We start from the raw sequence: 19,732 nt of genomic DNA on the forward strand, positions 1-19,732 counted from the left end.
CCTTTCGCCGTCGATCTGGCCGGCCATCGGCAACCGGCCGCGAGACAAGGACGCGCGCGCTCCTATCCCCGGCTCTGTCCGGCTTGCATGCATGCCAGGGAACCCCGCTCCGATCCGCGTGCGTATGTGCGTCCGCCCGGCCGCCACGCGTACACACTCGCGCGCGTGGGGCTGCAACCGAAGCGCCGGCGACCGGTCGGACGACGACCTGCCGGGACCGGGACCGCCGACCGTCGTCGTGCGTCGTTGTCGTCGCGCCGCCAACCCCGCGCCGGTCCGTTGGTGCGGCGCCACTGTGCGCCATCGACGACGTCTGGGCATTGCCGACTCGTCGTGGTAGCCCGCGGGGCGGGGATGTCTGCGTGCGCACGTCGTGCCTAGAGGCACCACAGGTACGGGGAAATGTGGACAGCCGCCCGTGGTTGCTTCCTCCGTGGTGTCTCAGTCTTTGGAGAGGGGCTGGCTGCATCGCTTCGAGTCAGCAAATTTTTGATATTCAGCCTGTTCGGCTGGGGCTGAAACGATCGTATACGATCGTGGATTATTATTGCTGGCTGATTTAGTATGAGAGAGAAATACTGTTCTGGCTGAAAATTTACGATCGTTTACGACCAAGCGAACATGAATGTTTTGGTGTCTGATAGTACTGTTTTTTCTGGCTTTTAGGCCTTGTTTGGGGCGGGCGCGCCGTTACACTTTGAACCAAACAATCTAATTTCGCGTTATGATCTATAAAGCGTGGCAAACCTGTTTTTTCTAAAAAAATATTCTCTCCCGCACCTGATTTGTCTTGCTTTCTTTTCTTTCCCTTTCTTCTTCCTAGATAGCATGCATAGAAGGGAATAAAACTAATATTCAGACAAAAATCTTCTCTCCCACATCCTAATTTCACTTAGGTCTCGTTGGACGCACACATATCCACATGTGTTGAGATGGATTGGAGTGTAAATTAGTTTAAGTTCTATCCCAATCCACTTCAACACATGTGGATTAATATGGATATATGTGAATCCAAACAAGGTCTTACTGTGAATTTATGCTAGATTTACACTCAGCTTATATTAGAGTTATGGTTATTATTTTGATGTAATTTCTACGTATAATTTGGTGTAGCTAAATATTTAGGTGTGGGGAAGGAATATTTCACCTAATCTTTACAACTCCTTTAACCTTGATATGGAACTCCTCGGAAACATTCAAATTCTTGCTTATAACATGCTCATAAACTACGGGTGTATGAGAGACATTTTCACTTGTTCACTTCGTATCAGGTAAAGAAGTCTCTCATACACCCGTACGTACTGTCCAGTTTACTCGCTTTGTAGACAAATTGTCGAGATACAATACCACATGCTAGTGGGGTACAGATACACTAGGATGATTTAGGTTAGTCTCAGTGGGATATTTTATGATGTTGTTTCCAAGATTGCCATATCATATAGAATGAAAATAAAATATAGATGCAACATCCACTTTTAATGGAGAGTTTTATTCTATGATTTCATAGACATTTAATTTCATGACTCATAGAGAGTTGGTAATCGTGTCGAGAGATCGAGTTTCATCCCATGAAACTCATTTCTTCTCTCTCTTCTTAAAAACATTGCCACAACATCAAAAGTGCTTACGTGGCACCTTATTAAATGCAAATAAAACTATGATGAAACTTCCACTGATACTTGCCTTAGGGCAGTCCCAATGGTGCATTGATGATGGTTTCTATCCTCATTAAATGACTTGCCACGTAGGCAAAACACTGACATGGCAACGTAATTAATGAAGAAAGAGAGCAAAAATCATAGAAATGGTTTCTTCGTGAAGAAATCAGGTCTACTCTTGACCCAATGCATCAAGAAACCATGAAATCGCCATCGGGGAGAAACCATCAGTTTCTAGGGAGCTCGTGTCGCACTCCCATTGGAGGAAGAAGATAGAGTTGGGAGAGAGAAAGAAAATAATTATTACTCATAGAAATCATGGGTTAAAAAGCAATATTTTTTAGTGCGGTATCCTATGTTATAGAAACTAGTAGTTTCTTTCATTGTGATCGCCGTTAGAGGCTCTCCGTAGAATGGACCCACCAGGCGAGTTTGCGGCCTAGAAACTCGCTAAGGGCAGTCCCAATGGTGCATTGATGATGGTTTCTATCCTCATTAAATGACTTGCCACGTAGGCAAAACGCTGACATGGCAACGTAATTAATGAAGAAAGAGAGCAAAAATCATAGAAATGGTTTCTTCATGAAGAAACCAGGTCTACTCTTGACCCAATGCACCAAGAAACCATGAAATCGCCATTGGGGAGAAACCACCAGTTTCTAGGGAGCTCGTGTCGCACTCCCATTGGAGAAAAAGATAGAGTTGGGAGAGAGAAAGAAAAAATAGTTATTACTCATAGAAACCATGGGTTGTAAAGCAGTACTTTTTTGGTGCGGTATCCTATGTTATAGAAACTACTAGTTTCTTTCATTGGGACTGCCCTAACGAGCACCATAGTGTAAGAATGATAGATAAATATCTCAACAAAGCAAGACACACCTCGAAAAGTGGTAAAAAATATCATTCTCCTTGTCCCCTGGGAGATTTAGAAGGAAAGAAATTCTTGAGTCCTTAGACAATGGGAATCTTCAACAATATCCCTTACGAGTATCATTGGCAGGGGCTGGATTATGCCGGAGAAAAAATAATTAGTGATACTTTTAGAGCGAGAGTAACTTTTTTGTCTTTCCCCACTTTAAACGGGTCACAAAACTCTGTTCTATATCAATGAAATAGGCATAATCCTGTGCAAGTTCCTTAAAAAACATCTATCATACCAAATAAGTACATTATGAAAATATATGTCATGATATATCTAGTGATGCTAATTTGGCCTCATAAATATTAATGCCTTTTTTTCTATAAATTTAGTCAATTATAAAATAATTTAATTTAGAACAACTCTAGAAATATAATTGATTTATTTTGGGACAAGAGGAGTAAAATGGTATACTAAGTTGCATAAGAATTGTATACTACTCCCTCCAGTCTTGAATAAATGAATTCTTAGAGTTATCTTAAGTCAAACTTTTAAATTCGACTAAATTTATACAAAAAAGTATGAAGATTTATGATATCAAATTAGTATTACTAGATACATCACGAAATATATTAATATGCTCATTCGATATCATAATATTTGTGTTTTTTTATATAAATTTAAACAAACATAAAAATATAACTTATGATAACTTCAGAAATTAATTTATTTAGGAACCGAGGGATTGCTACTATTACCATACTAGCTGCGCAATCATGGGAGCCACTGTATTAACTAGGCCCATTTGGTACAATTTCTCTAGAAGCTTTAGAGTCGTTTTTTTTGCTAAAGAGGTTACAATGTAATAGCTCCTTAAGTGGAGCCCCGTAAAACCCGCTCTCATATGTGGTGGTTGACGCATGGAGCAACTTCTGCTACCTCCTTCTCTCCTATTTACTATGAGAATGTGTTTTATCCGATGTTTTTTCTAAAATAGTTTCAGCTCCGCTAATAGAGCTTATTGTAGCGCCAAAGCAAAACACACACACACTACTCCACCGCTGAATCAGAATGCTCTTTGTTTTCCCACATTAATGACGACGGGGTTACTCATGGCACTCCCAATGCATGAAATTATTAGCAGTTTCTATAGCATATGGTTCGTACCAAGAAACTATCCTTCTCAGTGTAAGATTTTCTACAGTACAGGACATAAGTAGTGATAGAAATCATATTCGTTCTCCCAATGTGCTACGAGTAGTTTCTTGTCCATTGATAACCGTGAAGACCCAGTTTCTTAGTTAGACCTGGTTTCTTGGATTTTTCCTCTCTATCCTCATTAAATCACTTGCCACATCAGCAAATTGTTTACGTGGCACTACAATTAATATCTATAGAAACTACCATAGTTTCTGTATTATGAGTGCCCTCAACGATCAAACCACCCGTGACCAAATGGATAAAAAAGGCAGCATTATCACTCCTCTGCAAAACAGTATATATGTTCGATGGATGGATCACTGGTCAAGAATTTGGAACAATAAACGCGTTATCCAAACGCCACTTTGTTGTATAATCCACGGATATCATAGTATAGGTTACCGACCAACCTTTCCCTGGAGAGGAAAACAAAAAAGCAGACGCAAAGAGCCCTGATCGATCCGCAGACAAGGACATAAGCGTCCGAATCTTGGCATCCTTCGACCGGTCGTCAGTCGTCACTCGTCACTGGCCGGACCGCCCATTTCCGTACGATCCAAGCTCAGCTCAAAGCAAGGCCAAAACCACACGATTTTCTGTTCTTTTTTTTAAAGGACTGATTAGAGGGGCAAGAAAGCTACTTCAATTCGACCTTGCTAGTTATGGTGTGTTTAGTTGGGGAGGTGAAATTTTTTGGGTGTCACATCGGATGTGTCGAAAGGATGTCGGGAGGGTTTTTTTTTATACTAATAAAAAAACAAATTACAGCGAGACGAATCTAATGATACTAATTAATCGGTCATTAGCATATGTGGGTTACTGTAGCACTTAAGGTTTTTCATGGATTAATTAGGCTTAAAAGATTCGTCTCGCGATTTTGTCGAGAACTGTGCAATTAGTTTTTTTTCATCTATATTTAGTACTCCATGTATGTGTCCAAACATACTCTTTTACTATAGGATGCAAAAAAATTTTTAGAAACTAAACACGCCCTTGGTATATTAATCTGGGTAAAGAGGCCACTTTTTATATGCAGCAGTGTGCAAAGCGCGCATGCAAATGCAAAGCTGGGAGCGGGTATACAGGGTAGTAGCAGGGGCAGTCCTTGTCCTTATCTCGCAGGCGTGCCTTTGTTTACGTACTACAGTGTACTAGTGCCAATGAAGTAGCAACGGTGTTAAGGTGAACTAGGATAATCCTACTGTTAGGTCCCAGCACTTTTCAAATAGGCTTGATGTTTGGCCGATTGCTTAATTAGGTCTTGTTTAGTTCCTCTCTTAAAACTTTACATCCTATCACATAGAATGCATGAACACATGCAGACGCATTAATTATAGACTAAAAAATAACTAATCACATAGATTGCGACTACTTTGCAAGACGAATCTTTTAAGCCTAATTAGTCCATGATTTGACAATGTGGCGCTACAGTAACACATGTGCTCATGATGGATTAATTAGGCTTAATAAATTTGTCTCACGGTTTACTGACGGATTCTGTAATTTGTTTTTTTTATTAGTATCCGAACACCCCATACGACACCCTTATATAACATTCGATGTGACACCCTAAAACTTTTACGTACCTAGTATCTAAACAAGGCCTTAGTTGCTGATGCATCGAAGCAACCAACTAACAAAGCACGTATTGCATTGGGAGAAATTTACGTCACAGCAAAGAGAACATAGATAAGAACAGGCGACACCCACAATCTGTAACTTCATTTAGTGAGTTCTTTCATCGGTTGTAAAGGAACCATACACAGTATATAGAATAGGGTTTGCGTGCGTGCGTACGTTCATAAGAATGAGTATGCGGACAGTTGTAAGTGTCTAATGTTGTTTTGTGCAATCGAAGAAGAAAAAAAGACAACTTCATATGGGAAAAATAAATGAGATCAAAAAAGCAGTTTCGCTCTTTCCTCTCTTCTTTCTTCTTAATTAATGTGATTGCCACGGCCCATGGGAACGGTCTTTTTCCCGTAGGTCGTTTTTTTATAACTCCGGTAAATCTCTTTGCCAACCATAACGCTGGCTAAAATTTCCACACGTGCTAGCTATGCTTTCCCTACAGTGTAACTTTGGGAAGAAGGCGAAATAACCACTGATTAAACTAAGCTAAAATGGCCAGTTAGCTCGAGGAGCCGATGGCCAAACTCTGCAATCGTTGATACGTGATGACGACAACTAGCATGAACGATCATCATCCCAAGCTTAGATTGCAATCAGGCCGTAGCATACCTTGAAGAAAAGAGTACGTAGCAAAAGCAGCCGTCGCTAGAATGTTTGAGTACGTATGCAGTGATGCCATCAGGCCGAATAAGAGAATTCGAGATGGAACGTCATCTTTGGAAGTTTTGAGAGTTGAGACGATCTTAGGTCCTGCTTTTCGACGCAGGATTCCCACAACATTTCTTTAGTTTTATTAATGCCCACAAAGTTGAATGAATCCACAAGCAATGCACAATCCTGTGAAATTTTGACACAAGCTAGCCAGCCAACCTCATCAGCCACTAGACATGTTTGAAACACTGGATCTGCCGTATGTGTTCTGAAGAAAACCAAGAAGAAATACCTCGACTGTGTGCTTTCGATCCATGTAGTTCTCTACGTGGCTCGTTAAAGCTCCATTTGGAAGAGCTCGGGTGGCTCCAGCTCTGACTTCTTCGTGCACTGTAGCAAAGCGCTCTGTTAGGAGCCATGTCAAACAGAACATAACTTGGTGTGAATTAGAAAGATATCCTTTCATCCTCATGAACTTAATTTCCTATAATAAAATAAAATAAAATACACCAGCTGTCACCTGCCAGAAATGGCTACTAATCACCTAACCAGAATCAATATATTAGTTAACGGACACTTTTTAATGCGTGGCTGGTGGTGTCCATGAGGTGCTACCGTGCTAATGCAGGACGTTGATAGGAGCCCCCTCCCCTTGTCCTTGGCTGGCTCTATGCCTCTATCCTTCCCTGGAAATCACAAGGGCCATTGCTGTGTGCATGCTCTACAGCTCCGACCTCAATCGATCTTGTACGCAAGATTCCTCCAGTTTTTGTGGCCTGCAGGCCTCCGGTGGCAGCAGCAAGTCATGACTTCCAGGTCCCGAAACCTGACGAATCATGCAGCTGAGCTGACAGCACTCGAATTAGTCGAATATACCCTCCCAGAGTTTGTGCCCAAGGAGTAGCCAGTCCGGTAGCTGCATGATCCGCGAGTAGCTTAGGAAAATGCCCCAGCACCAAACACTAGGAAGCTAGAGCAGGATAAAACAACTGCGAGTAGCTAGACGGAGTCCCCAGGTCCAGGATGAGTCAACGACGACAGAGATATGCACGCTACCGGCCGCCGGATGCCCCGTTTCTGTGGAGACGTCGGTGCATGGACTTCTGGTGGTGGCATGTCAGTATGTCACACACATCTCATCTCATCCCATCTCAATTATGCCTGGGGGCTCTGGCCCTCTCATTGGTTCCACTAATGACCTTGTGCACCTGATGACACGGAGAAAATGCTTGTTTAGTCCAATGGCAGCTCCTACTCCCGTCTGACTGAGCTTGGGGCCACAAATAGTCTCTTGACCGAATCAGACAGGCAGCAGACTGGTGAGTGTGTCCCCGGGTTGGTTACCAGTTGGGCCGTCGCGCAGGACGGGGATCCTTGGCGAGATGTAACACTTTGGGCACATGGCGCGGCCCTACTTTGTGGCCCAGGAAACATGGATGTTGGGCATGGAATATCTTCGCAACCAAAGTATCTGTCGTGTTCAGATTCTGGACTACGTGAATACTACTACTAACCTTGACGACGGCAGGCACCTTTGGGCATGGATGGGTCTTCAGAACCAGAATATGAGCCATGTCCAGATCCTTGACGACATCAGCATTAACCTCGAAGATACTTGCTGGGACCCTTCACACGAGACATGCTTGATCGGTGTCCATGTAGGGAGACATGGCAATATGCCCTGAGCAAAGTGAGCAGGCATTGATGCTGCGTCCGTGCTAGAGGAGCGGCAGCTGCACATGGAGATGGAGCTCACTGTCTTTCTGCCAAAGACACTGCTGTGTGATAGTATCTATCAGTTGGTAGTTACTGCCCAGCACCAGCAGTCTGGTGCTCAGTCACATGGTGATGCCCAGCGAGTGAGGACAGACAGGGGTATCCGGTGCTCTAAGGGGAAGCCCATGTTATATGTCATGACCCAGTTGATCAAAAGAAATGGTTAGGACAGATGGAGATCACAGTGGGTGAGCACTTCTGCATCGATTCACCCTGTTATATCATCTGATCGGTGGTTCTGTCAACCCTGGAAGAAGAACGTGAAAGGTTAGTCCACGTTTAGAATACCAAATCAGAAACTATGAGATGAGAACACAACCTTGAAGATACATTTGGAGGCTTGACTTGGATCTTTAGGACCAGGAATCAGTCAATGCTCACGTTCTGGGGTGCACGAAACAAACCAGGAAGATCCCTATCGAAACCAATCTCTGCAGTTGACGCAGGTGAACTGGAGACATGCACGCTTTGGTCAGGCATTGGTGCTCAGTTCATGCTATAGGCTAGGCAGTTGCACATGGAGATGGAATTCACTTGTCCATTATTCCATCTGCAGATGACACTGGTTGTATTACCTGGTACTTAATTCTCCCCAGTAGTTTGCTCAGTCACATGGTTGTGCCCAATAAGTCAGGACAGGGTATCTGGTGACCTAAAGGGAAATCCATGTTATATGCCACGATTCAATTGAACAAAGTAAAGAACCAAGACGAATGGGATGTCAGTAGGTGAGTGTTTCTTTTGTGTGCGGACCTTCCTGTGTTTATCTTTGACTGCATAGGTGTTTCGGTTAGTGGCCACAGAAAGAACAATAAAAAATTTGTTTCTCCAGAATGCCAAGAAAACAAGTTAGGTGGTGGAGTGAACACTGGAGGATAGTCCAACAGATGGTCTAAGGTAGCCTGGAAAGAGGAACACAAGTGGCATAGCCAATTTGAAGTGCCTTTTTGTCCGTAGTATCAGTTCTGAAACAGTGGGGTTGGGGATAGGACTAGCATCAACCACCAAGAAGTTTGAAATATGACACCTCTGCATTCAATTGGTGAGATCAACAAAAATCTGTGTGAAGTTTGAACAGATATGAGTATATAGAGACACAGTTACAGTCTTACAGAGTCTATACATGGTAGAAGGATACAATCAAATGGCAACAAGAGTGCAAGTACCTGTACCAAGGATGCTGATGCAGAAGGTAAGATAATAAACTCTAAAGTCTGAATTCATACCTGTTTCCAGAAAAAAAAAAAGTCTGAACCCATACTATTCGTCTAAAGATATTAAACAGGACTGCTACAGCTAGTCTAGAAGTAGTTCATTCTTCAGTTTAGCCGGTGGAAATGAAGGACCAAAACAATGTAACTGTTATGCAAAATATACTGACTAGGAAAACGAAGATTCACTATAATCAATGTATCATCAAGTAATAAGAACAAGACACAAGAGACTGCAGAAAGACAATAGTATGTGCATATCAGAACTTCTACAAATCAAATCTTCATAATTCAAAGATAACATGGAGGGAACATTTGGAATGTTTTTTAGCATGTAGGTTAAAAAATGTAGTACTTGAAACCAGTGACTCAGTAAGTCAGTATCAGCAGAATTGACAGCTAAGCTGACTAAGAAGTGCCCAGCACTCCAGCAGTACACATGGTGTTTGAGGGAAGGATGTTGCATCTATGATGATGTTTCAATACTACCTAGCAGTACAATGGTGTTTAATGCAAATCAGCACAATATCTTGATTTGATTGAAGTAGTTATGGGCTTTTGGGGTAGCAACTACAGATCCAAATGGAGCACCTTTTATTTTCCTTTTTTCATCAAGTACTTTGTTTCTTTGGCGTGGTGGCAGGTGATTAATCACATGGCAAAATTCAACAGGGAAGTATTAAACAATTGCACTGATGATTACATGCTATTTCTTACCTTGCCAGCCATACAACTTAGCCTACTATGTAAATGGACATGCTTTTATATGATTTTCACATACCATGACTATATTAGCACTTCAGCAGATGGTAAGTTTTCTCCTAGAGATGTTATTCAGTTTATATAATGCATCCAGTAATTTTGGTAGAACATATTAGTCATGAGATTTTGGATGGATAATCTACGTAACAAAGTCCAAGCCACCACAACCTGTTTCATTTCCTTAGCATTGTAAAGGAACCTGAGCAGTGAGCAGTGCACATGTTACAGAAAGAAAATGGAACCATATCAATTCAAAAAGGCACTTTATCTGGTACAGTACTATCCAAAATATCAAAACTATCATTTGACACATGCATAATATAAATGCAATCAGTTATCGATGGACTTGATGTGCTTCAGTTATGGTTTATTCTAGTCTAGATATATTAAAGGTGTCCCTTCAAGAGGCATCCTACAGAATTAAGACCACAATGGACTGTTACATGTTACACTATGTATTAACATCAACAAATGTCAGTCAAATGCAGCTAACTACACTTGGCAGAATCCCTTCTCCCTTGTAGCTCCTTGGAATGCAAGCCCCACGTGCCAGTTAAGTTTTGCAAACACTACTCGAGCAAAGTTGAGCTATACGATGCCGAGGTTCTGCACTATTTTCTTACGAATCCTTTTAAACAGAATGAAAAAAAATATATTGATATATAAGCTAAGGCTGACACAAAGAGTCAAAGAACGATAGAATATTACAATTATACACAAAGAAGAAATGAAACAAGGATTCTTGGAATATATATATACACTAAAGATGGAGCAACTCTCATGATTACTGACGCTGACACCTTTATCTGCCTCAGAATAAGCTATCTGAAACCTTCACGTACAGTATTGGGACAGTCATGCTTACATGACAGGCTACAAAAATGAAGTTGTTGTTCTCTCACTTTGGTAATGCATGAAAGGATACTTTTCTGTGAAACTGTTAGGTATGTATGTGAAAGTAAAACAAAAAAAAAAAATCACCAAGTAAACACCATAGTCACAAAGTTTCTAGGTCGACGGGGTAGAGGAATATGGTACGCTACTTGCGAGAGGTTTTTACACTGCCGGGTCGAAAATGACCCCGCGTACTCCGGCCGGGATCAACGTTACCGGGTCAAGGGTCGATGTCTTCGACCCTGTTTTATGTGACTATGGTTAACACATGTAAGTGGTTTTTATGTTTAGGCCTTCTACTTTATCAGTTGAAATCTGATCTATCTCAAGTTCTCAACTGAAGGCAACAATTTGTATTCGTTTCAGTTAAAAGAAAAAAGATTTGACAATACAACGAATGTGTCAAAGCTATTTCTTCATCATCGCCTTGTTGCCTATTTGATATTTCCAATCAAATAATTAACTAAATATGTAGAAGAATGGGACTATGAGAGAAGTTTACCAAGCAAATCAATAGTAAGTTACAACTTACAACTGAACATATATTCTTTTTTGCAGTAACAGACCTTCCCACTAAGCCCTCAGCAATCCAAGGTGAGAAAAGAATGAGAACCCATCCAGTTTGAGAATAAGCCGCTTAGTAATATGTTATACTCAGTGTGTAGTGTTCTTTTTAGATTGAATTTTCAATTTTTGACATGAATAGAAACAAAACACCGAAAGATATGCTTTATTCAGTTTCAGTTACAAAAGGCTCTGAAAGTCTCTAGTATATTTTGCCTACGGATCTAGATTAAAAAAAAGGACGTACCCAGTGCAGAGAGCTCCCGCTCTGTGCGGGGTCTGGGGAAGGGTGTTAGTGGCAAGTCTTACCCTCGCCTGTGGAATGCAAGGAGACCGCGACTCGAACCCGGGACCTTACGGTCACAGGCGGTAAGACTCTACCGCTTGCACCAGGCCCGCCCTTCGCCACGGATCTAGATTCTAGAAACAAATTTGGTTACAATGGGAAAGATTTCTTACAGCGGTCTAACATAAGAGCGGTACAATTTTGAAATTGCTAGCTTACTTGCTCCTCACCTGTATGGCAAAAGAGAAAGCCAAAGGCATCACAATGCATATTGATAGTACTGAACCACAGTAATACAAATCATGAAGAACAAGCTCAGATGAGCGAAAGCCCTAAATGGAATTCCAAACATACATATATAGAACAAACATTGTTGATTTTTAGGCAGAACCTATTGCTAAGGTATGTTATTCATGACAGGCAATATAGTTGTTGGACCAGCATAAAGATAGCTCATGAATTGAGGGAGGCAATCAAAAGTGATCACGAATTTATTATCTTACCCATGTATCAGCTTAGCTACCTAAATTTGTTTTCAATATTGAAATTAGACTAAGCAAAAGATTGCTCATATAGAACTATTTCACTGCCCTTGAAGTTCTTATCTGGAAACGTAAGCTCATATATATATAACTATTTCACTGCCCTTGAAGTTCTTATTTGGAAACGTAAGTGAACATTCTCACAGGGACTCCCTCAGCAAGAGCATTAGAGCTCAAAAACACACTTTAAAAAGCACAGTAAAGCTGTTAAAACTCTAAACTCTGTCAAAATTATTCATGTGTGCTGGTGTATTAGCAATGTAAAGCAAATGAATTGCCATGTAAGACACAAAGATAATATTTTATGGCGTTGACATCTAACCATTTCAAATCATATGGCTAATGGCTAATGCATAAAAACAACTGGGATCAGTGTCAGCAGGGGAATTGTTCTCTGCATCACTCGTATAAGTTCTGAATGGTGCGGTCACCAATATGATTTTGAAACATTCTGTTTGTCTGAAAAAAATTAATTACACATGGACTACAGTCAAGTTTCAGATGATACCCTACCTTAAGCATCAGTGAGACTGAGAGAATGACCTTGCTGACTATCAGGTTTTGTGGACATTGTAGTTTTGGTAACCAAGGAGCCAAATGGTGATTTCACACAAAGGGAAAATTTATAAATTCTCTACTGATGCAAGCATTGCTTGAGGTTCCAGCTTTTTTCACTTGTTATTCAGGTTTTGCTAGGACACAGTCATATGGTTGTTCCTTTCAGCCAAACAGAGAGCGCTACATTAACAATACTGGCCTGAACTTGTAACAAGATATGATTGTAACTTTTGTTCACTAACTAACCAGGTAGAATAAACCAGTAAAAATCATATAGCAAAAAAAGAAAAGAAAAGAAACATAGAGAAGGCTAGCAATTTACTATATGCAATATAGGTCTCCTATGAAAGTGAAACAAACATATAGAAAGAAAGAAAGAAACAGACAAAAAGACAGTAGAAGAGCAAAAATGTGCACATACCAATCTAGGCTTACAGCTACCTAATATACAATGGAATCAAAATTAAGCACAAGGTCACTACTTATAGCAAAACACAGCTTCAGGATGCTGGATATACTTCAGCACCTGCAATTTCTCCCTCCAGTATATTAACCTACTGAAAGGTTACATGTAGGCAAAAATCTTGCGCTGGATCATAGCAATATCTTCTTGTTAGCTTAAAACAATCACCAATATTTCAAAAAATAATAATCTCTAATGGCATAACTTTGAAGTGTTGCAAAAATAATAAGGATGGTTTTAGATTGAGCACTCTGGGATTCGATTATACATTGGGGAAAAAAGAAAGGAAAACATAAGATACATAATCAAACTGGTCCATCACATTTCAAATTCCTAAACCTAGTGGTGCTCAGGTGGCACTATATATACTGAACTCCAGGATATAAGATAATCAAAGTTATAAATCTTTAAAAAAGAAAATTACAGGCTCCATCTATCAAAAAGCAGTTAATTGGAAAATCCTGAGATGCTTTTGTATCTACTGCAGTTCTGCAATCATGTTACATACAGGAAATATACTAATTCTTGTCTCCCTAATCAAACATCTTAAACTAAAAAATGCACTCATTTGACTGTGGTAAGTGGACAGAACCTTCTATATCTGGTACCATGTCACCATATATGCCTTTAAACATAAGAGCTTCCCTCAAAGGTATATAATAGAATATGAATGTGCAATAGTGAACAGAATGAATACCAAAACTAAGTGATCGCAAAACCCATAGGTATGAAAATTCGGTAGTAGTTAATTGAGTAAAGGATTTCACCTCTGCAGTAAAACCAAACTATATTATTGATTATATTATACCTAAATGACAACTGCATAATGCAGTAGAGACGGCAATTGTTGTCAACCCTTAGATGAGTAACTTAGGTGAAGCCACCGTGATACAACAATAGAGGATACACTTGAATGTCACTAAGTACTTCACATCGAGTTAAACAAAAACATGCTCTATCTTCTAATTGGGTTTCTACCTGTCACCAGAGTTGATTGTACATCAGTATTTCTGTGTTCCCTGCACATTCATGCAGTCCAAACAAAGAGATGTACAAGCTCCTTCCCTTGCAGAGTGGTTGCCAGTTCAAAAATCAATGAGAAATTTGTTCCTCCATATCCTCATCAACGTCATCATCACTCTTGTGATCCTCGGATGCAACACCCGCTTCCATGTCCTCTTCGTCCACCTCGTCTTCGTCATCTTCATCATCATATTCCTCCTTATTTTCATCATCCTCCCCTGCAGCGCCAAACTCTTCCCCAATGTTTTGTTCACTGCAACTACTCCTTCGATCTTTGCCCTTGCCCTTGCCCTTTCCAACCTCCTCCACTCCCATATGCATCAAATGCAGATACTGATACCTTATCCCCATCATGGGGTGTTTGTCCACAAGCATATGCCTCCGGTATGATTCCCTGAGAACTACCGTCTGTGTTCCCAGCTTGTGCGACAAGTAGAAAATCCCAGGGTGCCTAGCCACCACCTTCCTGAACCCCGGTGGCAGCCGCAGCACCTCCCCAAGCTTGACCAGCACCTCCTTCTCCATCTTCTTCCCCACCGTGAGACTCAGGACCTCGTGCAGCACCGCCACGGTCCTCTTCTCCGTGATATCACTCCTTGGCGCCAGGTGTGACCCATCCTCATAGGGCGAGATGTACGGAAGCCTCTGCCACTCGTCAAGCCATTTGCGCACCTTCTTGTCCAGCTCGAATCCTCTGGGGAACGAGAGTGGGAAGGCGACCGCGTCGCCGACCTTGTAGCCGCCGGTGCGCTGCGTGTAGGCCTGCATTGCCGACACGGCGAGGTCCTTCCTGTAGCAGACGAGCTCGAGGAAGCTGCCGTCCGGGGAGAGCGCGAAGTAGTCCGGGTAGCTGGGGAGTAGCGAGCGTTGGAAGTCCGACGCGAGGCCGAGGTCGAGCCGGAGGCGCGTGACGAGGCGGAGCGGGAGCGCGCGGGAGGGGGCGAGCATGAGCAGCCGAAGCAAGCGGTCAGCGGCGTCGGGGAGGGTGGCGTCGACGACCTGCGCCTCGGCGGCGTGAAGCGCCGAGAGCCGGGGCGTCGGGGAGACCTCGATGGGGTGCGGCGAGAGCGCGAACGCCGAGGGGTATTCGCGGAGGAAGCGCAGCGGGCGGTACGGGAAGGGGATTGTGGAGGGCAGGGAGTGCAGCGGCACGGCGTGCGGCGGCGGCGTGGCGGCGAGGAGCGCGTCCTTGGTGAGGAGGAACGGCACCAGGTCGCCCTCCCGCTCCACGACGTGGTCGAGGGCCCGGTCTCGCACCCACGGCACGCGCGCCTCGAGGAGGCCCCGCGCCGGCACTAGCAGCGCCGCCGGTACACGCCGCAGCCGCGGCAGCGGCGGCAGAGGCATCTCTTCGTGGGGTACTGGGGTTTTGGGAGGCGGCCGAAATGCGGCGGCGGGTGCGAACTGGAAGGGTAGATCGGACGGTGGGCGGTTGCGTCTATTTTTAGGTGGGAACGTCAGTCGTGGGTGGGTTTGGACCGTGCGGTGCCGAGAGCCTCGGCCCAATTGAGGTCCAGTGGCATGCCGTAACGGTGGGGAGTGAATGAAACGGTGGGCAAAGAGGCAAAAATCTGGCCGTTTCAACGACGATCGATGCTGTGATTTGGGAGGAAACTGCGACGTCTCAGGTGATTATACTTCGTATGATGCATGTTTCAATGTCCACATCAACAACAGTGCCTGTTTTAAACCTGGATTCTTGGCGTTCATCGGGCGAATTTCTCTCTGCCCATCAGCGGATTGCCCTTTTGATGATGATTGTGCAAGAATTTGGTTTTCTGCTACATCGATTAGAAATCCACCCATCTTGGTTTGTCGATCAAATTTTTGTTTGGTCTTCGACGCAGGAGAGATGAACGCACTCACGAACTGACCATAATCCTACGCGACGAAGCGCGAGTGGGGCATGGCACGATTGATGGCGACACTATGAATGAATCGAACAGATCCCCTGGAGGCGCCTCCTTCCCCTGCCCCGGAGCGTTGTGCCCGGTTGCGGCAGCTCATCGTCGGCCATAAGCACACGTTCATGCGCATTGCTTCCCTAGGCTCAATTTGACGACGCCAACGCCGACGTTCGGTCCAGGATGTCGTACGACCAGTCGGCTTTCCAGATGGACTACGTGGGCGTCGGCGGCGGCGCCGGCGTCGGCGTGTCCCGGCGGCGGTTCATGCCTTCGGAGTCGCTGGCCCGCGACGTCATCACGCACGGCTCGGAGCAGCTGCGCACGATCGGGCGGTCGATCCGGGCCGGTGCCACCATGGCGGCCGTGTTCCAGGAGGACCTCAAGAACACCTCCCGACGGATCTTCGACCCGCAGGACCCGGTGCTGGTGCGCCTGAACCGCGCCTTCCTCATCTCCTGCATCGTGGCCATCGCCGTGGACCCCATGTTCTTCTACCTGCCCATGGTGACCGACGAGGGCAACCTGTGCGTGGGCATCGACCGCTGGCTCGCCGTGTCCACCACCGTGGTGCGCAGCGTGGTGGACCTCTTCTTCCTGGGCCGCATCGCGCTGCAGTTCCGCACCGCCTACATCAAGCCGTCCTCCCGGGTGTTCGGGCGCGGCGAGCTGGTGATCGACACCGCGCTCATCGCGCGCCGGTACATGCGGCGCTTCTTCGCCGCCGACCTCGCGTCCGTGCTCCCGCTGCCGCAGGAGGTGATCTGGAAGTTCCTGCACCGGTCCAAGGGCACCGCCGTGCTGGACACCAAGAACAGCCTGCTCTTCATCGTCTTCATCCAGTACGTCCCGCGCGTGGTGCGCATCTACCCCATCTCCTCGGAGCTGAAGCGCACCAGCGGCGTGTTCGCCGAGACCGCCTACGCCGGCGCCGCCTACTACCTGCTGTGGTACATGCTGGCCAGCCACATCGTGGGCGCCTTCTGGTACCTGCTGTCCATCGAGCGCGTGAGCGACTGCTGGCGGAACGCGTGCGACGAGTTCCCCGGGTGCAACCAGATCTACATGTACTGCGGCAACGACCGGCACCTGGGGTTCCTGGAGTGGCGCACCATCACCCGGCAGGTGATCAACGAGACGTGCGAGCCCAAGCAGGACGGCAGCATCCCCTTCAACTACGGCATCTACTCGCCGGCCGTCACGTCGGACGTGCTCAAGACCAAGGACACCTCCTCTAAGCTGCTCTTCTGCCTCTGGTGGGGGCTGGCCAACCTGAGCACCCTCGGGCAGGGGCTCAAGACTAGCATCTACACCGGGGAGGCGCTCTTCTCCATCGCGCTCGCCATCGTCGGCCTCATACTCATGGCCATGCTCATCGGCAACATCCAGACGTACCTCCAGTCCCTCACCGTGCGCCTGGAGGAGATGCGCGTGAAGCAGCGTGACTCGGAGCAGTGGATGCACCACCGCCTGCTGCCGCCAGAGCTGCGCGAGCGCGTCCGCCGCTACGACCAGTACAAGTGGCTCAACACCCACGGCGTGGACGAGGAGGCGCTGGTGCAGAACCTGCCCAAGGACCTCCGCCGCGACATCAAGCGCCACCTCTGCCTGGGCCTCGTCCGCCGGGTGCCGCTCTTCGCCAACATGGACGAGCGCCTCCTGGACGCCATCTGCGAGCGCCTCAAGCCCAGCCTGTGCACGGAGCGCACCTACATCACCCGGGAGGGCGACCCCGTGGACCAGATGGTCTTCATCATCCGCGGCAGCCTGGAGAGCATCACCACCGACGGCGGGCGCACGGGGTTCTACAACCGCAGCCTGCTCGAGGAGGGGGACTTCTGCGGGGAGGAGCTCCTCACGTGGGCGCTCGACCCCAAGGCCGGCGCCTGCCTGCCGTCGTCCACGCGCACCGTCATGGCGCTCTCGGAGGTAGAGGCCTTCGCGCTGCACGCCGAGGAGCTCAAGTTCGTGGCGGGGCAGTTCCGTCGCATGCACAGCAAGGCGGTGCAGCACACGTTCCGGTTCTACTCCCAGCAGTGGCGCACGTGGGCGGCCACCTACATCCAGGCGGCGTGGCGGCGGCACCTCAAGCGCAGAGCGGCCGAGCTGCGGCGCAGGGAGGACGAGGAGATGGAGGAGGACGAAGGCAGGTCCAACAGGATCAGGACCACCATACTGGTGTCGCGGTTCGCGGCCAACGCTATGCGCGGCGTGCACCGGCAGCGCTCCAGGCGGGCCGTGGCCGTGCCCGAGCTCCTCATGCCCATGCCCAAGCCGCGGGAGCCCGACTTTCGCGACGACTACTAACGTCAGAGTTTGGCGCGCGGGTGCATGTTCTAGTTTTATACAGGTAGCAAGACGCTAAATTCCCGGCGTACGGTGTTCTGCTTCTGCTTGTTGTACATGGGATTTGATTCAACTATCTCACTGACTTGTGACTTGGGCGACTTGTATCTGTTGGATTTTTTTTTATTTCTAACACTTTTTTAAAACTATTTTAAATTTGACACTGTATTTTTTTTCAAATCTAACACTTTTGGCCGTGCCTACTGCCATGGCGCGGCAGAGGCGATGATGTGGCAGCGACTGGGCCGCTAACCGGTGACATGGTAGATCTGGGCGCGGCACCGCGGTCAGGCCTCCCTCCCCACACTCTCTCTCTCTCTCACTCCAGTCGAATCGAATCGGATCGAGGGGGAGATGCACCCATCGCCGCCGTTCCGCCGCCCGCGGCCAGCCGCCGTCGTGCCTCCCCCTGCCACCACCAGCCCCCGTGCCTCCCTCTCTCCCCATTCCCTCCCTCTCTCTCTGTCTCAGTGTCTCCCCACTGCTCCAGGGGAACGTGTCCGTCGCTGGCGCGGCGACCCCTTCCCCACCGCTGACCGGCCTCTCTCCCCCATCGTCTCCTTCACGTGTGCCCCCCTTTCCCTCCCCTGGCCGGCCGGCGGTGTGCCGCACCCCTCTCTCTCTCTCTCTCTCTCTCTCTCTCTCTCTCCTACTCCTAGAAGAAGCCCGCCGGCGGCGGCCACCTTGTCGCCATTGGTGGACTTGGTTAAGCTCCAATCCCCATCTCGTTGTCAAGGTACTCCCGTTGTCTATTTGTTGATTGAATCGAAACTGTTGTTACTTAGGGTTAAGATGCAAAATTAGTTTTAATGAGAAATGATTTCTATAATTAGTTGGGGTCCCAATCAGATGAGATTATTTAGGTTGTCCAACAGGTTTTAGTAGTATAGGTAGTATAGTAAGTTAGTATAGGTAATAAAGTTAATTTAGTTAGTTAGTTTAGTTAGTTAGTGTAGTTAGTATAAATAGTTATTGTAGTTAGTCTTGTATAGGTGTTAATATTGGATTAGTTAGTATAGTTATAGTTAGTATAGGTATTGATATTACTATAGATAGTACGTACGATGATTTCGATGACTTGATGAAGTTTCCTCAAATGCTTTTGTACATGGATTATTGTGTCTGAGTTTTTTACAGAGAAAGTGTTAGGAAAGAAGATGGTATATTTGAGGATATGGAAGAAGAATTGGAATGGTTTGATGAACCTCCTAGCTTCAACGACCTTTGTGTCCGTTTGAATGCAAAGTTTGGCGGTTATTTCACACTAAAGGGGAGGTTTGATAGTGGGAAGACTAGGACACACTATGTCCTGATGCCCTTGCGTGACCCTGCTCACTGGTCCTGCTACAATAGGGTGATCCAAGGTTCTAATGTGCCCATGGCTAAGGTGGTGGTGCAGAATA

General features: G+C 46.0%; 2 protein-coding genes across 2 annotated transcripts; one reads left to right on the forward strand and one right to left on the reverse strand.

The window, feature by feature from the left end:
- Positions 1-13,832: 13,832 nt before the first annotated feature.
- LOC136472211 (protein WHAT'S THIS FACTOR 9, mitochondrial-like) lies at positions 13,833-15,471 on the reverse strand. Its single transcript, XM_066469946.1, has one exon. It carries the CDS (start codon positions 15,424-15,426, stop codon positions 14,149-14,151), a length of 1,278 nt encoding a protein of 425 aa, XP_066326043.1. The 5' UTR covers positions 15,427-15,471; the 3' UTR covers positions 13,833-14,148.
- Positions 15,472-15,593: 122 nt separating this feature from the next.
- Positions 15,594-18,416, forward strand: LOC136472201 (probable cyclic nucleotide-gated ion channel 6). Its single transcript, XM_066469938.1, has 2 exons — positions 15,594-15,707; positions 15,927-18,416. Exon 2 carries the CDS (start codon positions 16,167-16,169, stop codon positions 18,288-18,290), a length of 2,124 nt encoding a protein of 707 aa, XP_066326035.1. The 5' UTR covers positions 15,594-15,707; positions 15,927-16,166; the 3' UTR covers positions 18,291-18,416.
- Positions 18,417-19,732: the final 1,316 nt, after the last annotated feature.

This window comes from Miscanthus floridulus, chromosome 1, assembly GCF_019320115.1.
Source record: "Miscanthus floridulus cultivar M001 chromosome 1, ASM1932011v1, whole genome shotgun sequence".
Taxonomy (NCBI): Eukaryota; Viridiplantae; Streptophyta; class Magnoliopsida; order Poales; family Poaceae; genus Miscanthus; species Miscanthus floridulus.

Coding starts and splice junctions, on each gene's coding strand:
- LOC136472211 (XM_066469946.1), bottom strand. CDS start 15,426: ATGCCTCTGCCGCCGCTGCCGCGGCTGCGGCGTGTACCGGCGGCGCTG.
- LOC136472201 (XM_066469938.1), top strand. CDS start 16,167: ATGTCGTACGACCAGTCGGCTTTCCAGATGGACTACGTGGGCGTCGGC.